The sequence below is a fragment of the Oncorhynchus clarkii genome, chromosome 33 (assembly GCF_045791955.1).
Source record: "Oncorhynchus clarkii lewisi isolate Uvic-CL-2024 chromosome 33, UVic_Ocla_1.0, whole genome shotgun sequence".
Lineage (NCBI taxonomy): Eukaryota > Metazoa > Chordata > Actinopteri > Salmoniformes > Salmonidae > Oncorhynchus > Oncorhynchus clarkii.
The window spans coordinates 20044708-20064860 of NC_092179.1; the positions used below are offsets into that span (position 1 = coordinate 20044708).

Genomic DNA, 20153 nt, shown 5'->3' on the forward strand with positions numbered 1-20153 from the left:
TTGTAGCGATGAGACAAGATTGGAAATTGGATACCATGAAAAAGGGGTAAAAATTCAAAAAAAGAAGAAGAAAAAAAAAAAGGAAAAAAGAGAAACCTGCAGACACTCGGCCATCCATGGAATGAGTTTGACACCCCTGGTCTAGATACAGCCTTTAAAGATGGAAACGGCACCACAGTTCCTGTGTTACAGAGGTGAGCAGCGTGATAAAAAAAACAATTGCAGTACACACGTGATGTGTGAGGGGAAAACAAGTATTTGCAGTAACTTCTTTGTTGTATACTGAACAAAAATATGAATGCAAAATGTAACAATTTTAATGAGTTCATATAAGGAAATCAGGCAATTTAAATAAATTAGATGGATTTAAATCTATGGATTTCAAATGAGTGGGCAGGGGCGGAGCCAGGCCCAGCCAATCAGAATGAGTTTTTCCTCACAAAAAGGCTTTATTACAGACAGAAATACTCCTCAGCTGTCCGGTCTCAGACGATCTCACAGTTGAAGAAGCCGGATGTGGAAGTCCTGGGCTGGCGTGGTTACGAGGCTTGTTGGATGTACTGCCAGTACTCTGTACTGTAGTCTAAGTAAGACACTTCTGACTGTAGGATGTGCCACAATGTTCTATGTGGGCCTAAGCACCACAGTTGAAGTACTTTATTGTGCATTATGCTAAATCCACTGCTTGTCTGGCGTCAATGTTACTGTTGCACTTTATGGAGAATCAAAGTCTGGCACTGTAATACAGATAGTTTATGCTTGCAGAAAGCATTGTCTTGTGGTCACAATGAACTGATTAATGACCTGGTCCTACTTGGTCTATGAATGTGAAGGAATCTCAATAAACCAAACTTAAAACAGAAAACTGTGACATTCTTCACTATTTTCTTCCCTTTCCAGTCAAATGCCACACAGACACATGATCATGATTGATGTAGGCTTGCAAATAGGTGAGATAACATGAAATGATTCCAGATTGTTAGAGAACTTTGTCCCCGTAAGAGCTACAGTCTGTCGTTGCTGTTTTAATAAATCTTCTTATGGCTGCAGGGGCAGTACTGAGTAGCTTGGATGAAAGGTGCCCAGAGTAAACGGCCTGCTCCTCAGTCCCACTTGCTAATATATGCATATTATTAGTAGTATTGGATAGAAAACACTCTGAAGATTCTAAAAATGTTTGAATGATGTCTGTGAGTATAAACAGAACTCATATGGCAGGCAAAAACCTGAGAAGAAATCCTAACAGGAAGTGGGAAATCTGAGGCTGGTCGATTTATAACCCAGCCCCTATTGAATACAGTGGGATATTGGTTGTTGCACTTCCTAAGGCTTCCACTAGATGTCAACCGTCTTTAGAAACTTTTTGAGGATTCTACTGTGAAGGGGGACTGAATGAGAGAGGAATGAGTCAGGTCTGCCATGAGCTGACCATGCTCTGACCATGTACGTTCACATGAGAGGGAGTTCTGTTCCATCGCACTTCTGAAGACAATGGAATTCTCCGGTTTGAACATTATTAACGTTTTATGTTAAAAACATCCTAAAGATTGATTCCATACATTGTTTGACATGTTTCTACAGACAGGAACGTAACTTTTTGACATTTTGTCTGCAACTAGGGAACGCGCTTCATGACTTTGGATTTGTTTACCAAACATGCTAACAAAAGTAGCTCTTTGGAAATAAATGGACATTATAGAACTAAATCAAACATTTAATGTGGAACTGGGATTCCTGGGAGTGCATTCTGATGAAGATCAAAGGTAAGGGAATATTTATAATGCTATTTATGAATAATGATGACCACCCAATATGGCGGATATCTTTTTGGCTGCTTTGTCTGAAAGCTATACTCAGATTATTGCATGGTTTGCTTTTTCCGCAAAGTATTTTAGAACACTGACACCGCGGTGGCATTAAGGAGAAGTGTATCTATATTTCCATGTCTAACAATTGTATTTTCATCGACATTTATAATGAGTATTTCTGTAAAATGATGTGGCTCTCTGCAATATCACCGGATGTTTTTGGAACTAGTGAACGTAAGTAACGTGCCAATGTATACTGAGATTTTTTTTATATAAATATGCACTTTATCGAACAAAACATATGTATTGTGTAACATAAAGTCCTATGCGTGTCATCTGATGAAGATCATCAAAAGGTTAGTGATTAATTTTATCTCTATTTGTGCTTTTTGTGACTCCTCTCTTTGGCTGGAAAAATGGCTGAATTTCTCGGTGACTTGGTGGTGACCTAACATAATCGTTTGTGGTGCTTTCGCTGTAAAGCCTATTTCAAATCGGACACTTTGGTGGGATTAACAACAAGATTACTTTTGATGAATTTTAATTATGAGATTTCTGTTGTTTGAATTTGGCGCTCGGCACTTTCACTGGCTGTTGTCATATCGATCCCGGTAACGGGATTGCAGCCCTAAGAAGAGCTCAGTCTTCAATGAAAACAGTTTCCAGAAGCAGTAGCATTTACTTTACAATTGCTGATCCAGAGAAGCAATGCATATGTTCATGTATGACTAATGATGCTGCAGTGCATTTACAGTGGTGGAAAAAGTACTAACGTGTCATACTTGAGTGAAAGTAAAGGCTATACATCAAATTCCATTGGTTAAGAAAACCGGATGGCACATGCCAACACTCAGACATCATTTAGAAACAGTATTTGCTTAGTGAGTCTGCCTGATCAGAGGCAGCAGGGATGACAACGCTTTATGGTAGGTACGTAAATTGGACCATATTGCTGTCCTGCCTTAGCATTCAAAATATAAGTAGTTTAGTACAGACATCCCCAAAAAAATGAAAGGTCCAATCCGCAATTTGTATCTCAATATCAAATCATTTCTAAGTAACAATTAAGTACCTTACTGTGACTGTTTTCAATTAAAATTGTCAAAAATAAACAAAAATCGTTTTTTTAAGAGCAATTTCTCAAGCAAGAATTTTGTTAGGACTGTCTGGGAGTGGCCTGAGTGGGGAGGGGAAAACTGAAAATAAGATTTGGAACTTTTTCTTATTGGTCTATTAAATCATTTACAGCTTGGTGATGTCACCAGGCAGGCCAAAACTCCATCCCGCCAAAACAGGCTGAAATTTCAGGCAGCCTTTTCAAACAGCTCTTACACTAAAAAGGCATTATCATTTTCACAGTGTTATTCCAACTTCAGTGTGGAAATATATATGTATATATCACGTTTTGACTGCACTGGGCCTTTAAATGGTACTTATCAGTTTGAGAAAGAGAATACCAAGGTGTAAGTCAGCATCCCTGTCCCCATGGTTGGTGGACAGTGTACAGTCCTCCTTTCCTCCAATGGGGCCTTAAGCCCTTTATCAGCTGCTGCTCCTGGGTTACAGCCAACTAGAGACAGGGAAAACACAATAGGGTGTGGCCAGTCCGACCTGATTCAAAAGCCCTGGCCGGTGCCCACCTCCTCCCCAGGTCCCATCGTTGTGTGACTGTGAAGAGCGATACCCTCCGCTTCACAGTAGACCAATAGGGCTCTTAAGGCGACCGCTAACCCCGTCTTTCGACACTTCTATAGGCTCCAGCCATCACAAAAGTCAGCGACTGTACAGACATGGGTAACGCTACAGGATCCACCGTGGAAGATCTCCAGGCTGTGGAGAAGCACCTCTGGTATAAGAAGTTCATGACCGAGTGTCCTTCGGGTCAGCTTACCCTGCATGAGTTCAAGCAGTTCTTTGGGCTCCGGGGACTGGATGCTGAAGCCAACGCCTACATCGAGCAGATGTTCCGCACGTTCGATATGAACAAGGTAAGACGATGTGGCATTCATTGAACCGAGGCTGCTTGCAAAGGGGATGCTATAGGCTAAAATGGGCTTTACATTTATATGTCAAAGTAGGAACGCCTCAGGCACACTCAAAATGGTGAAGGGGACACCTTACCAACAGAGGTATGTATAAGGATATGATTGGCTGCATTGTAAAATCTATGCACTAATTACAAGTGCACCTAAATATATAGTAATGACATAATGCCTCTACTCAAATAAGACCCCTAGTTCTCCATTTTCCAAAAGCTAAAGTACATTTTAAAAAGTGTGCATCTTAAACCAGCAAAAATCCACAGTTAAACATAGGGAATCTCTTGAATCCAAGGGTTTTGTTTAGACTAATCTTCCAGATGAGTTTGAAGAAGCTAATCATCTCACAAGAACTAAGGCTCAATTTACACAACTATATTTAGTAACCCTGTCACCTTTGATTATAATATTATAATAGGCTGGGATTGGATTCATGCGATTTAGTACGAGGATTATTTTGAGAGACAAGTTGTCAATATCTCTGCGGTAGGAGTGCGGTCTGAGTTTATCTACTATTTTTCTCTTTTAAATTATTTCAGCATCAGAGACAGCTGATTTGAATTAGTGATAGCTTATGTGAAAGTTTAATGACAGAACATGATGCATGTGAACAGTTGGTTACACTGATCAGAATATTGAATGTTCACTTCAAAGAAATGACTTGAATCTCCATTTTATCACATTGAACCCTAAGGAATGTCCAGATCTCAAGAGCTGTGTGCCAGATTAGACCTTTATGTGTTTTGAGTTTCCCATTTTTGTCAGTAGCTAGTAGTTTTATGGGTGTAGCTGGGGAGGTTGGAAACCATGGTACTATTCCCTGGGGACAGAACTAAGTGACTAACTACTATTTTCAGATCTTCAGGACAGTGCAGTGAACAAGGCTGGCAATTATGTTACAGAACGGGTTGTTAGAATCCTGGATGCTGATTAAGAAGTGCAGTATGACAATCTTAGATTGTGCACGTCAGCTGGGTTTAACCAATTCTGATCTTTTTTCCACTAACTGGTATTTTTTTGACCAATCACATCAGCTCTTTTTCAGAGCTGATCTGATTGTAGAGTCGCAATTCAACGGCTCAGACACGAGAGGTATGTGGCAGGGTCTACAGTCAATCACAGACTACAAAAAGAAAACCAGCCCCGTCAGGCGGACCACGATGTCTTGCTCCCAGACAAACTAAACAGCTTCTTTGCTCGCTTTGAGGACAATACAGTGCCACTGACACGGCCCGGTACCAAAACCTGCGGGCTCTCCTTCACCGCAGCCAACGTGAGTAAAACATTTAAACGTGTTAACTCTCGCAAAGCTGCCGGCCCAGACGGCATCCCTAGCCGCGTCCTCAGAGCATGCGCAGACCAGCTGGCTGGTGTGTTTACGGACATATTCAATCAATCCTTATCAGTCTGCTGTTCCCACATGCTTCAAGAGGGCCACCATTGTTTCTGTTCCCAAGAAAGCGAAGGTAACTGAGCTAAATGACCATCACCCCGTAGCACTCATTTCCGTCATCATGAAGTGCTTCGAGAGACTAGTCAAGGATCATATCACCTCCACCCTACCTGACACCCTAGACCCACTCCAATTTGCTTACCACCACAATAGGTCCACAGACGACGCAATCGCAATCACACTGCCCATACCCATCTGGACAACACGAATACCTATGTGAGAATGCTGTTCATCGAATTCACAGCTCAGCATTTAACACCATAGTACCCTCCAAACTCGTCATTAAGCTCAAGACCCTGGGCCTCGACCCCGCCCTGTACAACTAGGTCCTGGACTTTAACGGGACGCCCCCAGGTGGTGAGGGTAAGAAACATCTCCACCCCGCTGATCCTCAACACTGGGGCCCCACAAGGGTGCGTTCTCAGCCCTCTCCTGTACTTCCTGTTCCCCCATGACTGCGTAACCATGCACACCAACTCAATCATAAAGTTTGCAGACGACACTACAGTGATAGGCCTGATTACCAACAACAACGAGACGAGGGTCCTAGGAGTGTGGTGTCAGGAAAATAACCTCACACTCAACGTCAACAAAACAAAGGAGATGATCGTGGACTTCAGGAAAAAGCAGAGGGAACACCCCCCTATCCACATCGATGGAACAGTAGTGGAGAGGGTAGTAAGTTTTAAGTTCCTTGGCGTACACATCACGGACAAACTGAAATGGTCCACCCACACAGACAGCGTGAAGAAAACACTCAAACTTTTACAATCGAGAGCATCCTGTCGGGCTGTATCACCGCCTGGAATGGCAACTGCTCCGCCCACATCCGTAAGGCTCTCCAGAGGATAGTGAGGTCTGCACACACATCACCGGGGGCAAACTACCTGCCCTCCAGGACACTTACACCACCCGATGTCACAGGAAGGCCAAAAAGATCATCAAGGACTACAACCACCCGAGCCACTGCCTGTTCACCCCGCTATCATCCAGAAGGCGAGGTCAGTACAGGTGCATCAAAGCAGGGACCGAGAGACTGAAAAACAGCTTCTATCTCAAGGCCATCAGACTGTTAAACAGCCATCACTAACATTGAGTGGCTGCTGCCAATATACTGACTCAAATCTCTAGCCACTTTAATAATTCAAAATGGGATGTAAAAAATGTATCACTAGTCACTTTAAACAATGCCACTTTATATAATATATAATGTTTACATACCTACATTACTCATCTCATATGTATATACTGTACTCTATACCATCTACTTCATCTTACCTATGCAGTTCGGTCATCGCTCATCCATATATTTATCTGTACATATTCTTAATCATTCCTTTACACTTGTGTGTATAACGTAGTTGTTGTGAAATTGTTAGGTTAGATTACTTGTTAGATATTACTGCATGGTCGGAGCTAGAAGCACAAGCATTTCACTACACTCGCATTAACATCTGCTAACCATGTGTATGTGACCATTTTTTTTTTTTTGATTTGGTCGGAGACCAATCACATCAGCTCTTTTTCAGAACTGATCTGATTGGTCAGAGACCAATTAGTGAAAAAAGGATCAGAATTGGGCTGCCTGTGTAAACGCAGGCACAGTGAAGTGATGGTGTCAGTGTAAAGCTGAGCGAAGTGCGACTAATTTGGGTTGACCCAGAGGGCACTAATGCTGCCAAGTAATTTTGTAGGATCTTAATGTGAGCCAGTTTTCTACAGCAGGAAAATAATCCTATAGCAACAGAAAAAGTGAATTATTATGTGGATTATAATTAATGGACATTTTTTGAAGGGGTTGATACATTTTTTACAAAAGAGAAAATCAAGTCAGAAATGTTTAAACCTCAAATACACTACAGGTTTTAAAATGTCTTACATTGCAGGAAAGTTAACCTGCAACATGGTGATCAAATTAAGATCCTATATCTGTATGTCTTGCCACGGCCTTGGCACAGATCAGTGTGCAGATAATCCCCCAGCGATTATACATGGTTATCATCCCTGCATCATCTAAGCAGAACATGATCACCTACATCTTGAGGAGATGACTGAGATGGTAAAAAGAGACGTTCCAACTAACACACTTTCCTTTTTACAGGATGGCTACATAGACTTCTTGGAGTATGTGGCTGCTCTGAGCCTGGTGATGCGGGGTAAAATGGAACATAAGCTCCGCTGGTACTTTAAGCTGTATGATGTGGACGGCAACGGGTGCATTGATCGAAGTGAGCTGCTAAACATCATAAAGGTATAGAGACCAGTCCAGATAGGCAGTGCTGTGCAATGGAATCTGTATCACACAAAGGCATGCAGGCTAACTCGCTCCTTTTCTCTTCTTTAGGCTATCCGTGCAATCAATGGGAACGAAAACCAGGAAGTTGATGCAGAGGAGTTCACCAACCGGGTGTTTGACAAGATAGATGTCAACGGAGATGGCGAGTGTCCACTTCTTTTTTTGTCAGACTTGTAGGGTTGTGAGTTATGTCCCTTTCCATTTCAGGCTAACAATCTCTTAACCTTGTCTTCTACCTTCTACCCATCAGGGGAGCTGTCTTTGGAGGAGTTTGTGGCAGGGGCTCACACTGACGAAGACTTCATGGAAGTAATGATGAAGACCTTGGATCTCACCCACATAGTCGCCATGATCCACAATCGGAGGCACAGTGTTTAGAGTCTGCCCTCAGACGCCTCCATCTCCACTCTCCATTGTAATAGACTGCCGAAGGGCCACATAGGAACTGAGCCATGAGCCCTCAAAAGATCTAGCCCAGATTTGTATAAAGACAATCTTTATCTTAGCAATGCTGAAGGGCCATGCTTTGAATGCATTCTTTGTTGTCGGAATTCACGAGGTTGAATGACGATGAAAAATTCCCTTTGCCTGCATACAAATAACTCAGTCAACCATCGCTGGCTGGTTAGTGCCCTTGTGCATGATCTAAATCTGAGAGAGGTCTACATGATGAGAGATTTCTCACACCGTCAGCTGAACCGGAGACCCAACTAGGTCATAAAACATAAGGAGGGTGGAGGATAAAGAGGGTGGAGGGAGTGGAGTGGTGACTACCCAAGGTGGTGATTACCCATTATAACCCATGCATTCCTGACAAAAAATAAATATATATTTTTAAATCCCTCACCCACCTCAGAGGCAGATTCCTGTAGGGAAATGATCATTTCCAAACCACATCGATAATGACGTCTCAAATGATCTTTTGGACCAAACTCCGTTATTCAGTTGAGTGGTTCCTCTCTATGACTGTGCGTCCGGGTTCTATTGGAGGAAGTTATAATTCACCCACTTTCCTCCCAGTACAGTCAGTTGTCAGCTCAAATATGACTAGAACCCAAGTTCATTCTGTGCCATGACTAAACGTTCCAGTTCCTCAGTAAACAGGTTCTTCCACAAGTTAGGGACCTAAATAACTTAGATACTTGTCACAAAATGCACTTTGTAAAAAAATAAATAAGACCAGCATGTTTTTACATTGCACTGGCCCCAGTTGTTAGGAAATTAAAGTCAGCATTTTCAGGACATTCATTTGAAGGAATATCTTAACACAACTACATTCTAATGTTTTCCCTACCAGACAGTAAAGTGTAAAAAATAAATTGTGCACATTTGTTTGTGTTTCTGTGAGTGTGTGAGACATACATGAATGACCAATGCGCTCGCCTAGATGGCATTAGAATTACCTTTATATAGATCCATAGCCCACTAACCTTGTTTTACCCAAAAATTGCTCTAGTTTATAATAGTCAAATAAAGATTGAAATCTGTTGTATTTTCATCACACTCCACAGCTTTAATTGCTCACTATTGTTTTAGAAATCAAAATGCCTAACAGACACTGTGGCATAATTAAGGAGACAGGGAGGTGAGTCACAAGGCAGACTGTGCCAGTACGGTTGCCATGACAACCATGACCCATTTCCATGGTAACACACATCCATAAAGCACTACAAAAAGGTTACGCAGCACTTACATGGATCTGAACTAATCTGGAAGGAGGGACACTGACCAGGGCAGTCTGACAGTCAGCAGCATGTTTAAAAACGACATGAACATGATGTAAAATATCAATAAATATGCCGGCTGATACATAGAAAACACCCAAACCAAATAAAAAGGAGTAGAGGTCACAGTCAGTCAGGGTGAGGACCTAAAACCACCTAAACTCCCCTTGTGGATCTGACTGTACTGGCTTTACCTCTGCAGACAGACAGGACAGACTGCATTGTGCTGAACTGGTTGATCCACTGCTCACAGGATGAGTGTTTAAATCTGGATAATTGTCATCAGTTATGGGATTCACTGGGGCAGGAATGGCTAGTGACAAATAAACAAATACCCAGGAATATGGCAACTGTCAACCCAGAAAGCATTAATAATCTACAACTGCAGCCTATAACACACCACTAACCACATATACTAAATCAATGCACTGTTATCAGGAAGGATGTCAACCATCATGGAGAGCTGATCATTTTACATTTTAGTCATTTAGCAGACGCTCTTATCCAGAGCTTCTTACATTAGTGAGTCCATACATTTTCATAGTTGTCCCCCGCGGGAATTGAACCCACAACCCTGGCGTTGCAAGTGCCATGCTCTACCAACTGAGCTACACGGGACCAATGAGATACTAGTGTACTGCTACTATCTAGTGCCTCAGCTCAGATCCCTCCCACATATAGCTTAAAGGGAATCTGAGAGAGACTATGTAGTACATGGGGCTTTGACCACTATGGAATTTTGGGTAACAATTAATTGTCATGAAAACGGCCATGGATATTGTCAGTCATCTTTGTTAAAAAAATGTTTTGCGCTTTTAATGTATTATACTGAATCTTTGAAAATAGCCATACCTAATGAATACAACCACGTTTCAAAAATGAATGGGTTTGACCACTTAGAACATTTGGAAAGGAAGTTTCTCCTCTCGACCATGCCGTTCTGCTCGTAAAACCATGACTAACATTACCCTCATGTAAAAATGAAAAACTGCTATTGGGTAAACTTGTCTATATCTACTAAATAGTAGATATAGTAGATAAGTAGATAAGTATAGTAGATAAGTGGACCCCCCTAAAATAAACGTTTCAAGATGTTTCTTTTGTGTTCACGGTTATTATCCATAATTGTTATTTACACGATTATTGTGCCAACCTTATTTCATACTATCAGCACAGCCATTTACGCCAACCGAGCAATTAATGGGACAATTTGACTTCATGGGAACGCAAGATCTAGAGTCAGAAAGAAGGAAATGTAGAAATATTACATACCCTACATTTTGTACCTTAAAAGAAGTCTTCGATGAGTCCTTCATTCTACCAGGTTCTTATTGTGCGTAGCTGTAGTTGTCAGACCATGGAGAGAACAGAATCCGGTCACAATTATGAAACCTTTGTTAACAGGGACATTTTATTTTGGGACTTTTAATTGAAAAATAATATTGAAGTCCACCACAACCCCAAGGTATCCAAAGGGCTCCTGTGAATCCAGTAAAATATGAATGTTCTCCATTGTTTGTTTACCACAATCAAACAGGTGTAGCTAGGGAATCAATAGGCACATTCACAACGCAGAACATTCACAATGCTGCAGATGCTGGCGTCTGACAGTGGTTCCAGTCAGTCATCAGGGGGCAGTAAAGCATAGGCCTAATGATTCCATAGTCCTCTGGTCCTGCACAGTGCACACACAGTGAGGAGTCCAGACAACCAAGGCATCTCCCACCTTTCTGCTCATGTTTGTCCAATGTCCACCAGTACATTCCATTCCATCAGAGTCCAGATGAATTCCTCTCCCTTAAACCACCACGGCTAGAGGAAGTCATACAGGTACTTTACCATGTCAAAGCTCACAGTCCTGGAAATTAAGAGCAGCGGTCACAAAAGTCTGATATCTGATATTCTAAAAATAGAAATGTCTAGCAGTAAAACAGATTTGTGGTGAATACACTAAAGCAGGGCTCTCCAACCCTGTTCCTGGAGAGCTACCCTCCTGTAGGTTCCCTCCAACCCTGTTCCTGGAGAGCCACCCTCCTGTAGGTTCCCTCCAACCATGTTCCTGGAGAGCTACCCTCCTGTAGATTCCCTCCAACCCTGTTCCTGGAGAGCCACCCTCCTGTAGGTTCCCTCCAACCCTGTTCCTGGAGAGCCACCCTCCTGTAGGTTCCCTCCAACCCTGTTCCTGGAGAGCCACCCTCCTGTAGGTTCCCTCCAACCCTGTTCCTGGAGAGCCACCCTCCTGTAGGTTCCCTCCAACCCTGTTCCTGGAGAGCCACCCTCCTGTAGGTTCCCTCCAACCCTGTTCCTGGAGAGCTACCCTCCTGTAGGTTCCCTCCAACCCTGTTCCTGGAGAGCTACCCTCTTGTAGGTTCCCTCCAACCCTGTTCCTGGAGAGCTACCCTCCTGTAGGTTCCCTCCAACCCTGTTCCTCGAGAGCTACCCTCCTGTAGGTTCCCTCCAACCCTGTTCCTGGAGAGCTACCCTCCTGTAGGTTCCCTCCAACCCTGTTCCTGGAGAGCTACCCTCCTGTAGGTTCACTACAACGCGGTTCCTGGAGAGCCACCCTCCTGTAGGTTCCCTCCAACCCCAATCTAGCACACCAGGTTCTAATAATTAGCTGGTTTATGAACCGAAAGAGGTCAGTTACAACTGGGGTTGGAGCGAACACCTACAGGAGGGTATTTCCCTAGGAACAGGGTTGGAGAGCCCTGCACTAAAGACAACAGTAACATACACACCTGGAGATGGCGAGGATGAAGTCCAGAGAGACGGCACATTTGTACTTGGGCGCATCCAGCTGGTCATCGTGGCCCACCTGATTCAACAGCTGAAGGGTCACCAGGGAGGAGATCTGGGGGGGGGGGGGGGGGGCTTGTCATCAACTATATTTCATTTGGCTTTACACAAATAGAGAATTCAGACTGGAGATCAAATCATTTTAAAATCACTTCACATTAAGCCCCTACCACACATCAATTCAAGAGCAGTTCAGGGGTTGAAATAATCTAGCCAAGGGGCCAGCTGGTGAATTAGAATAAGAACCATCCAATCATACACTAATACTACCATCACATGACTATTCCAGGAGTTCCACTAAATAACATTGCTACATCATTTTCCATAATCCCAGTTCAGAGTCAGAGCTTATTGAGGACCTTTTCCACTGAAGAATGAGTTTGTTTTATACTGAACAAAAATATAAAGACTCAACATGTAAAGTGTTGGTTTCATGAGCTGAAATAAAAGATCCTAGAAATGTTCCATAAATCTTTCCTGCCCAGGACCTCCACATCCGGCTTCTTCACCTGCAGGATCATGGGGGGGGGGGGGGGTACTGGGGATTATTTCTATATGTAATAAAGCCCTTTTTGGGGGAAAACTCATTCTGATTGGCCAGGCCTGGGTCACCAGTGGGTGGGCCCGGCTCCCAAGAGGGTGGGCCTATGCCCTCCCATGGCAGCTCCCCTTCCTAGTCATGTGAGATCCATAGATAAGGGCCTAATGAATATATTTCAATTGATTGATTTCCTTATATGAACTGAAACTCCGCAAAATCGTTGAATGTTGCATTTATATTTTTGTTCAGTATATATGAGTGCGTTTTACTTTTCATGAATATTCATGTCTATAGTGTATATTGATGTGTATGTTTGATACAGGGCTCATTTGTAAGAGTCCTTGATCTCAGCATGACTCCCTGTCAAAATAAAGGTTAAATACAGTGGGGCAAAAAAGTATTTAGTCAGCCACCAATTGTGCAAGTTCTCCCACTTAAAAAGATGAGAGAGGCCTATAATTTTCATCATAGGTACACTTCAACTATGACAGACAAAATTAGAAAGAAAATCCAGAAAATCACATTAAAAATCCTACAATGAATTTATTTGCAAATTATGGTGGAAAATAAGTATTTGGTCACCTTCAAATAAGCAGGATTTCTGGCTCTCACCGACCTGTAACTTCTTCTTTAAAAGGCTCTTCTGTCCTCCACTCGTTACCTGTATTAATGGCACCTGTTTGAACTTGTTATCAGTATAAAAGACACCTGTCCACAACCTCAAACAGTCACACTCCAAACTCCACTATGGCCAAGACCAAAGAGCTGTCAAAGGACACCAGAAACAAAATTGTAGACCTACACCAGGCTGGGAAGACTGAATCTGCAATAGGTAAGCAGCTTAGTTTGGAGAAATCAACTGTGGGAGCAATTATTATGAAATGGAAGACATACAAGACCACTGATAATCTCCCTCGCTCTGGGGCTCCACGCAAGATCTCACCCGGTGGGGTCAAAATGATCACAAGAACGGTGAGCAAAAATCCCAGAACCACACCTAGTGAATGAACTGCAGAGAGCTGGGACCAAAGTAACAAAGCCTACCATCAGTAACACACTACGCCGCCAGGGACTCAAATCCTGCAGTGCCAGACGTGTCCTCCTGCTTAAGCCAGTACATGTCCAGGCCCGTCTGAAGTTTGCGAGAGAGCATTTGAATGATCCAGAAGAAGATTGGGATGTCATATGGTCAGATGAAACCAAAATATAACTTTTTGGTAAAAACTCAACTCGTCGTGTTTGGAGGACAAAGAACGCAGAGTTGCATCCAAAGAACACCATATCTACTGTGAAGCATGGGGGTGGAAACATCCTGCTTTGGAGCTGTTTTTCTGCAAAGGTACCAGGACTACTGATCCATGTAAAGGAAAGAATGAATGGAGCCATGTATCATGAGATTTTGAGTGAAAACCTCCTTCCATCAGCAAGGGCATTGAAGATGAAACGTGGCTGGGTCTTTCAGCATGACAATGATCCAAAACACACCGCCCGGGCAACGAAGGAGTGGCTTCGTAAGAAGCATTTCATGGTCCTGAAGTGGCCTAGCCAGCCTCCAGATCTCAACCCCCAGATCTCAACCCCATAGAAAATCTTTGGAGGGAGTTGAAAGTCCGTGTTGCCCAGCAACAGCCCCAAAACATCACTGCTCTAGAGGAGATCTGCATGGAGGAATGGGCCAAAATACCAGCAACAGTGTGTGAAAACCTTGTGAAGACTTACAGAAAACGTTTGACCTCTGTCATTGCCAACAAAGGGTATATAACAAAGTATTGAGATAAACTTTTGTTATTGACCAAATACTTATTTTTCACCATAATTTGCAAATAAATTCATTAAAAATCTTAATGTGATTTTCTGGATTTTTTTTCTCATTTTGTCCGTCATAGTTGAAGTGTACCTATGATGAAAATTACAGGCCTCTCTCCTTTTTAAGTTGGAGAACTTGCACAATTGGTGGCTGACTAAATACTTTTTTGCCCCACTGTATATATTTTTTAAATTATCCCTTGGATGACACTGCAGAAAGCCTGAGTGTCTCAGCTGACCTGACAGAAAACACTGGCGGTGGGGGCCACTCTGCTGTCCACCACACTGTAGAAGATGGCCAGGAGACGGTCCAGAGGGAACGGCTTAGGACCCAGCAGGTGATTACTGGTCTGAATGGGAGAGAGGTGAATTCACTAGGTAGAACATCTCATTGACTAAACCTAAAGAATAGTACAACAGCTTTAGCTAAAGATAATCACCTTTTCATGTTTCTTCAAAAAGTTGGTCTTTTTTATTTTGCCATGGTGCTGTTGGGCAAGTGAGAATCATTTAATCACCAATAACTAAAACACACAAGGATGGGGGGAAATTATGCAAACAATTACATTGATAGAAACTGCAATCCATCTACAATATTAAAGCTGATCTACACCCCCCCCCCCCCCCCACACACACACACACACACACAAAAGAGAAACAAATAAATACAAGTAGGCAAAGTAGCAGGCAAACAGAGTTGGTGAATAGCAGGTGGCATTGATGTTTAACAACAGACTCCTATTCCAACGTGTCTAGCTTTTGAGATGGTGAGGTGAAGGAGGTTCAGGTGCTGAGGAGAGAACAGGTACCTTGAGGAAGAAGCGTTTGTCAGTGCGAGCAGGGTTGTAGGAGGCCAGGTATGCAGCTATCAGCAGGAACTTGGAGTAGTAAGGCAACTCCACATGGGCATGAGCAGACAGACCTGAGAAAGGCAGAGGAAGCTCTCAATGTCTTTACCTGGGAAACATGTACAACAGCATCATCTGAAGATGGCTTGTGGATAGGAGATGAGAGAAACATCTGCTGTTGTTTCCACTGTCTAGGTATCTAGTACCAGTGAGAATGGAGTGGGCCTTCCATTCGGGGATAAACATAGGGGTAGTTTAGAGGGTCCACTCCCCTGAACTCCCTCTCAGGCTGGGGACTAGCAGCAACACAAAAGAGGAGATAGCTGGGGTCTGGGAGTGTGTGAACTGGTCCTGGTCACTAGATTATACTAGGTTATTTCCACCGGTCTTGTTCTCAGTGCATGCATATCTGTGTGTCCACACTTCTCCTTGCCTACCTCTCACGGCTCCTGCCTCCTTCTCCTCCATCTGCAGCTGTTGCTCCCACTGCACACTGAGCAGAAGAGAGACATGACAAAGTCAGGGGACACACCCCTATTACAGAGCCAGCGGTTGTGTGATAAAGGCCAGCAAACGGAATTAAGGCTGTCTGTCGTCAGTCCGTGAGAAAAGGAGGTTGGTCATGGAAGCTAAATCAATGGGACTCGATCATCTTTGGCTGAGGCAGATGTACACAGACAGACCTGGACACCTCTCGCAGGTACACCGTCTGCATTGCCTTCTTCAGATGAGGCTCGATGTTCCTCCACAGCTTGTGAGTGTCACTCTCTTTCACTGAGGGCAGAGAAAATTGATAATCTGAGAGACAAGCTAGAGAGAGGATGACATGAAAGGAATCCATCATCAAATTAAAGTACAGATAGAGAGACTAAGGGAAGACAGCAAAGTTATTGAAATATTGATGTAGTTATTACTGTTCTAGAATATATTGAATATGAATATATTACCTTTGCCTTGCTCCAAAGGTTCAACGAATTTAGAGAAATGGAGGGCAGCCTGTTTGAAAAGAGAATTAAAAATATGAAATGACAACAAGTACAGACTATGATGTCTGTACATGCTGTAAACAACATGTCAGCCAAGGTTGGATCATTATTACAATTCTGCATATCAAAGAAAACCCCAATCCTTAGAAGTAGTAACTCAAGTGGACTAAATAAAATAGTGATGGATAGCCTGGAAACAAACTCATACTGAGTCCTCAAAGGGTAGCATGGAGAGAGTGTCCGTACAACAGAGCTAACTGTTGCCTAATCTGACATGAACCCCTTGCACCAACCTATTGGCACTTCTTTAAGCCCCCAGAATACATCTTAAAGGACTGGGATAAGTGTGCAAGCCATACATTTTTTTCAGACTTACAAGGGGGCATCAAGACACATCTAGAGATAGGTGCAAGGCCTAGTTCTTTATCTGGGCTGTCAGAGCGTGTTATGACGGAGCGTGTTAACAGCTAGTTGAGAGTTACTTTGAGTGTGTCTGTGTCCTTACTGAGTGTGGTCTGAATGTGTGAGCATGTTTGTGAGAGTTCAGTGTTACTATGAGTGTGCCTGACTACTTATGTAGTGTGTAACTGACCAGGTGTCTGAGCTCTCGGAGGTCCCTGCAGACGGAGTAGAAGACTCCCAGTAGAATGTTGATGAAGGCTGAGTAGAGCTCTGGGGAGTAGGATGGGTGGCTGTCCTCAGACAGGATCTGCTGCAGCTCCCCTGCACAGGGAAAACATACACACAGTCAATGCCTGCCTCAAATGACGTCACACACAAAGATTCCCTCATACATGATTGTGGTCATTTTATGTACAGGAACTCAGACATTCTTTCAAACATTGATTAAATCCTAAGTGTTAATTTTCTCGACCGGATGCCTTTGTTTGCTGTGTTCTGTCAGTCACTTCTCATGTGTTGGTGCAAAACCACAGGTACAAAGAGGAGGTTGGTGAGACTTTAATTGGGGAGAACAGTCTCGTGGTAATGACTGGAGCGGAATAGGTGGAATGGTATCAAATACATCAAACACATGGTTTCTAGGTGTTTGACGCCATTCCATTTGCACCGTTCCAGCCATTATTATGAGCCGTCCTCCCCTCAGCAGCCTCCACTGCCACTCATCCATCTGTACCTAATTCAATGCTAAAGGCCATAGATGCTTGTCTGTTGACAGCTGTACCTTTACTGTAGTCAGGGAAGTGGAGCAGCAGTGGTTCAAAGCAGCCAGTGTTGGGTCGGAACTTATCCCATACTATCTCACTGAGCAGGATCACCGTCACATTGTCCTCGACCTGCCAGAGAAACCGTGTGTCAGTTACGTAGAGGTACAGAATCAGATCATGGCATTGCATTGTGGATTCACAAAGAATACAACTATGTTGGTAGTCAACAACACCTTTACAACATCAATGCAAGGGGATGTGTTTTCCTCCTTCAAACCTGAGTAAACTAAAGAGGGAGGACAGTTATGAAGACAGCTGTCCAAGTGCATTCTCCCAACACTTCACATTACAATACTGCTTCTGATTATCACCTCAAAAGGTGCATCTGTCACCGTAACTGCACTCGTTACATGCCACTCACACAGCTGTTAAAAGCACCTCTACCAAGATAAAAACAGGCGGCATTCAGCTTTAAAAACGAAACAATAACCTAACATTCTGGTTATCTACCTGCACTTTTGAAGTTCAGAATTAATATGCAAAGAATGATTGTCATTCTTCCTCATCACTGCCTTTCAATGCACATATTCGAGTGCCTCTTTGAAACATTCAATTCAAGGTTATCTATCAAAAAGGGACCGTTCTGCACTAGTTCACCATCCATCACTCAGTCTGTCTGCAACTTAATGAAGTAGTATGCTCAACAGGTGACATGACTCTTACCAGTTCCTGAAGGCGCAAGAAGGCAGGGAGGAGATTGGCTTCCATATCTCTAAGGAGCTCAGCCCGGTCCAGCACCTACCCAGATACACACAGCAGAGGTCACTGTAACCGTTTCATCATACATAATATACCACAAATTATGCTTTATAACAATTCACGTTATACTTCATCAGAAAGAGAACCTGCAATGTAACTGAGGATGCAATTTTTAAAAGAAGTGGATTATCCCAGGAATATCACAGGTGAGGATGATTTTTACTCACAATGTATCGTGTCTGCTTGGCTGAGACCTGGACACACAGTTGTTTGTAGACTCGTACGAAGTCTGACAGGGAGGGACTGCGGGACAGTAGGGAGGCAGAGTCGGAGCCAAAGAGGGAGAGGAGAACCTGCTCAAACAGCAGTCCTACAGAGACACATTCCACACAGCTCACTGTGGCATAGGGAAGCTCCAGTTCCTTCAGCAAGGTGTGTATCACATGGCTTTTTCCTGTGGCACGATGACCATAAATGAAAATGGAAGGGTAGCTGCATTGCTCTGGCTGTAGGCACAAAATGTATTAAAGTGTCAATACAATGATTCACATATTTGAGCAAGAAAACATTTGAAATGTATTATTTAATAGCGGCGATGGGTGGTGTTTAAGATGAAGGAGGACGATTTATGAGCATGGTCTTATTTCTATTACAGCATTTTGGATGTTTGTCATTCATATTCCATTTACCCAGTTCAATGTAACATCGATAGGTTTAGGCTACTACGTGATACTAAAATTTTCCCATTACCCATCATGAGGTTGCTACAATCTAGTCTATGAATTAAAGTTTACAACGTAGATGCACACATTGACAGACAGTGACACAATCAATATTGCATCTAGCTCTTTGAACTAGGATGTAATCATTAGTCCAAACAAGAGTTTCTATTGGACAAATGCATGTATGTTTATCCCCGTTTCTTCCGTTTCCAAGAAACATTTTTCAACAGAATCATCCGAATGAATACACCCCTGATCACACTTAAACATAGTTCACTTTCACAGCAGCTACATTGTATTCCTTCTTGCATCTACATGCACTCCTCCTCTCACATTTTCCTTTTGCTTGTGGACTTCAATGCAAAACACATCAGCTGTCTGAGACCAGGCGGAGAAAATGTCAAACCATGTCATAACCGCTACACACAGCCTACATCTGTTTCACCATATTATCTAAGTAACATCAGTCAACATAGCTAATAGAACTAACAATCATGCAGTACAATTTAAGCAGTTTAGCAGTTAAACTGACGACCCCGGGGGCAATAAATGAGTAAAACCTAAAGCTTACTTTGACTTGGAACAGGAGTGTTGGATAGTCATAGCCAGCTAACTAACATAGCATCCCTCTGTGGTTGTTTATTTTTTATTTTATTTAACTGTTTACCGTAAGGAACATGATGTTACAATGTTTCAAATCAGACACAGACCTCTCCCATCAACGCCAGCAGCATGCTCGCCTGGACATCTCTGCAAGGCAACCTCTCCATCACGCGCTGCAACTTTTCATCCTCATACCCTAGGTGCTGACGTTGTGCTGCCATTGTTTAGGCTACTTTTAGACACACACAAGTGTGTGACTTAAAGTAGTTTGGCCTGTAATAGAGATAAAGAGACAGTTACAGAACAAGGTGACTCTTGGCAAACTAACGTTAGCGGTGCATTGTGCAAATTGTCTGTCTTTGCCTTCCTTCCTCTGCAGCAGTGCTAGCTAACTCAACTGACCACAACAGTGTAGCTCTCGTGGAAACTCAAGGGTAGTGTTTAGTTGTTGAAAGTTCATATTTTGTTACTGCAAGCATACTGAATAATGTTACCTGGTTGGAGTTCATGCAGTGAAATTACCCATATCCAACATCCCTGTAAACTTGTCAAGAGTTTCCCGCGTCCCCAAATTTCACCTCACAATTTCCTGTCTCTTTACAAGCC

The 20153-nt window shown here is 43.0% G+C and overlaps 2 protein-coding genes and 1 non-coding gene across 3 annotated transcripts; 1 reads left to right on the plus strand and 2 right to left on the minus strand.

Moving 5' to 3' along the window:
* The first annotated feature begins 3424 nt into the window (after positions 1 to 3424).
* LOC139392772 (guanylyl cyclase-activating protein 1-like) lies at positions 3425 to 8928 on the plus strand. The gene is made up of 4 exons (XM_071141018.1): positions 3425 to 3796; positions 7402 to 7551; positions 7645 to 7738; positions 7847 to 8928. The coding sequence occupies exons 1-4, from the start codon at positions 3599 to 3601 to the stop codon at positions 7972 to 7974; spliced, it is 570 nt and encodes a 189-aa protein (XP_070997119.1). The 5' UTR covers positions 3425 to 3598; the 3' UTR covers positions 7975 to 8928.
* Positions 8929 to 9185: 257 nt separating this feature from the next.
* Positions 9186 to 20153, minus strand: LOC139392771 (origin recognition complex subunit 5-like). Its single transcript, XM_071141016.1, has 14 exons — positions 20042 to 20153; positions 19655 to 19820; positions 18450 to 18728; positions 18187 to 18261; positions 17481 to 17592; positions 16890 to 17020; positions 16259 to 16307; positions 15995 to 16085; positions 15749 to 15804; positions 15273 to 15385; positions 14904 to 14951; positions 14703 to 14813; positions 12059 to 12171; positions 9186 to 11178 (listed from the first exon to the last, which is right to left on the minus strand). Exons 2-14 carry the CDS (start codon positions 19766 to 19768, stop codon positions 11133 to 11135), a joined length of 1338 nt encoding a protein of 445 aa, XP_070997117.1. The 5' UTR covers positions 19769 to 19820; positions 20042 to 20153; the 3' UTR covers positions 9186 to 11132.
* trnaa-ugc (transfer RNA alanine (anticodon UGC)) lies at positions 9866 to 9939 on the minus strand. Its single transcript has one exon. It is a non-coding gene; the product is annotated as a tRNA-Ala (tRNA).

Excerpts from the sequence above, each read along its gene's own strand:
- LOC139392772 (XM_071141018.1), top strand. The coding sequence starts at position 3,599 with ATGGGTAACGCTACAGGATCCACCGTGGAAGATCTCCAGGCTGTGGAG. Across the intron at positions 3,797-7,401 it reads GCACGTTCGATATGAACAAG|GATGGCTACATAGACTTCTT; the intron begins GTAAGACGATGT and ends TCCTTTTTACAG. Across the intron at positions 7,739-7,846 it reads GATAGATGTCAACGGAGATG|GGGAGCTGTCTTTGGAGGAG; the intron begins GCGAGTGTCCAC and ends TCTACCCATCAG.
- LOC139392771 (XM_071141016.1), bottom strand. The coding sequence starts at position 19,768 with ATGGCAGCACAACGTCAGCACCTAGGGTATGAGGATGAAAAGTTGCAG. Across the intron at positions 17,021-17,480 it reads CTTCCCTGACTACAGTAAAG|GGGAGCTGCAGCAGATCCTG; the intron begins GTACAGCTGTCA and ends TTCCCTGTGCAG. Across the intron at positions 14,814-14,903 it reads TTTTGAAGAAACATGAAAAG|ACCAGTAATCACCTGCTGGG; the intron begins GTGATTATCTTT and ends TCTCCCATTCAG.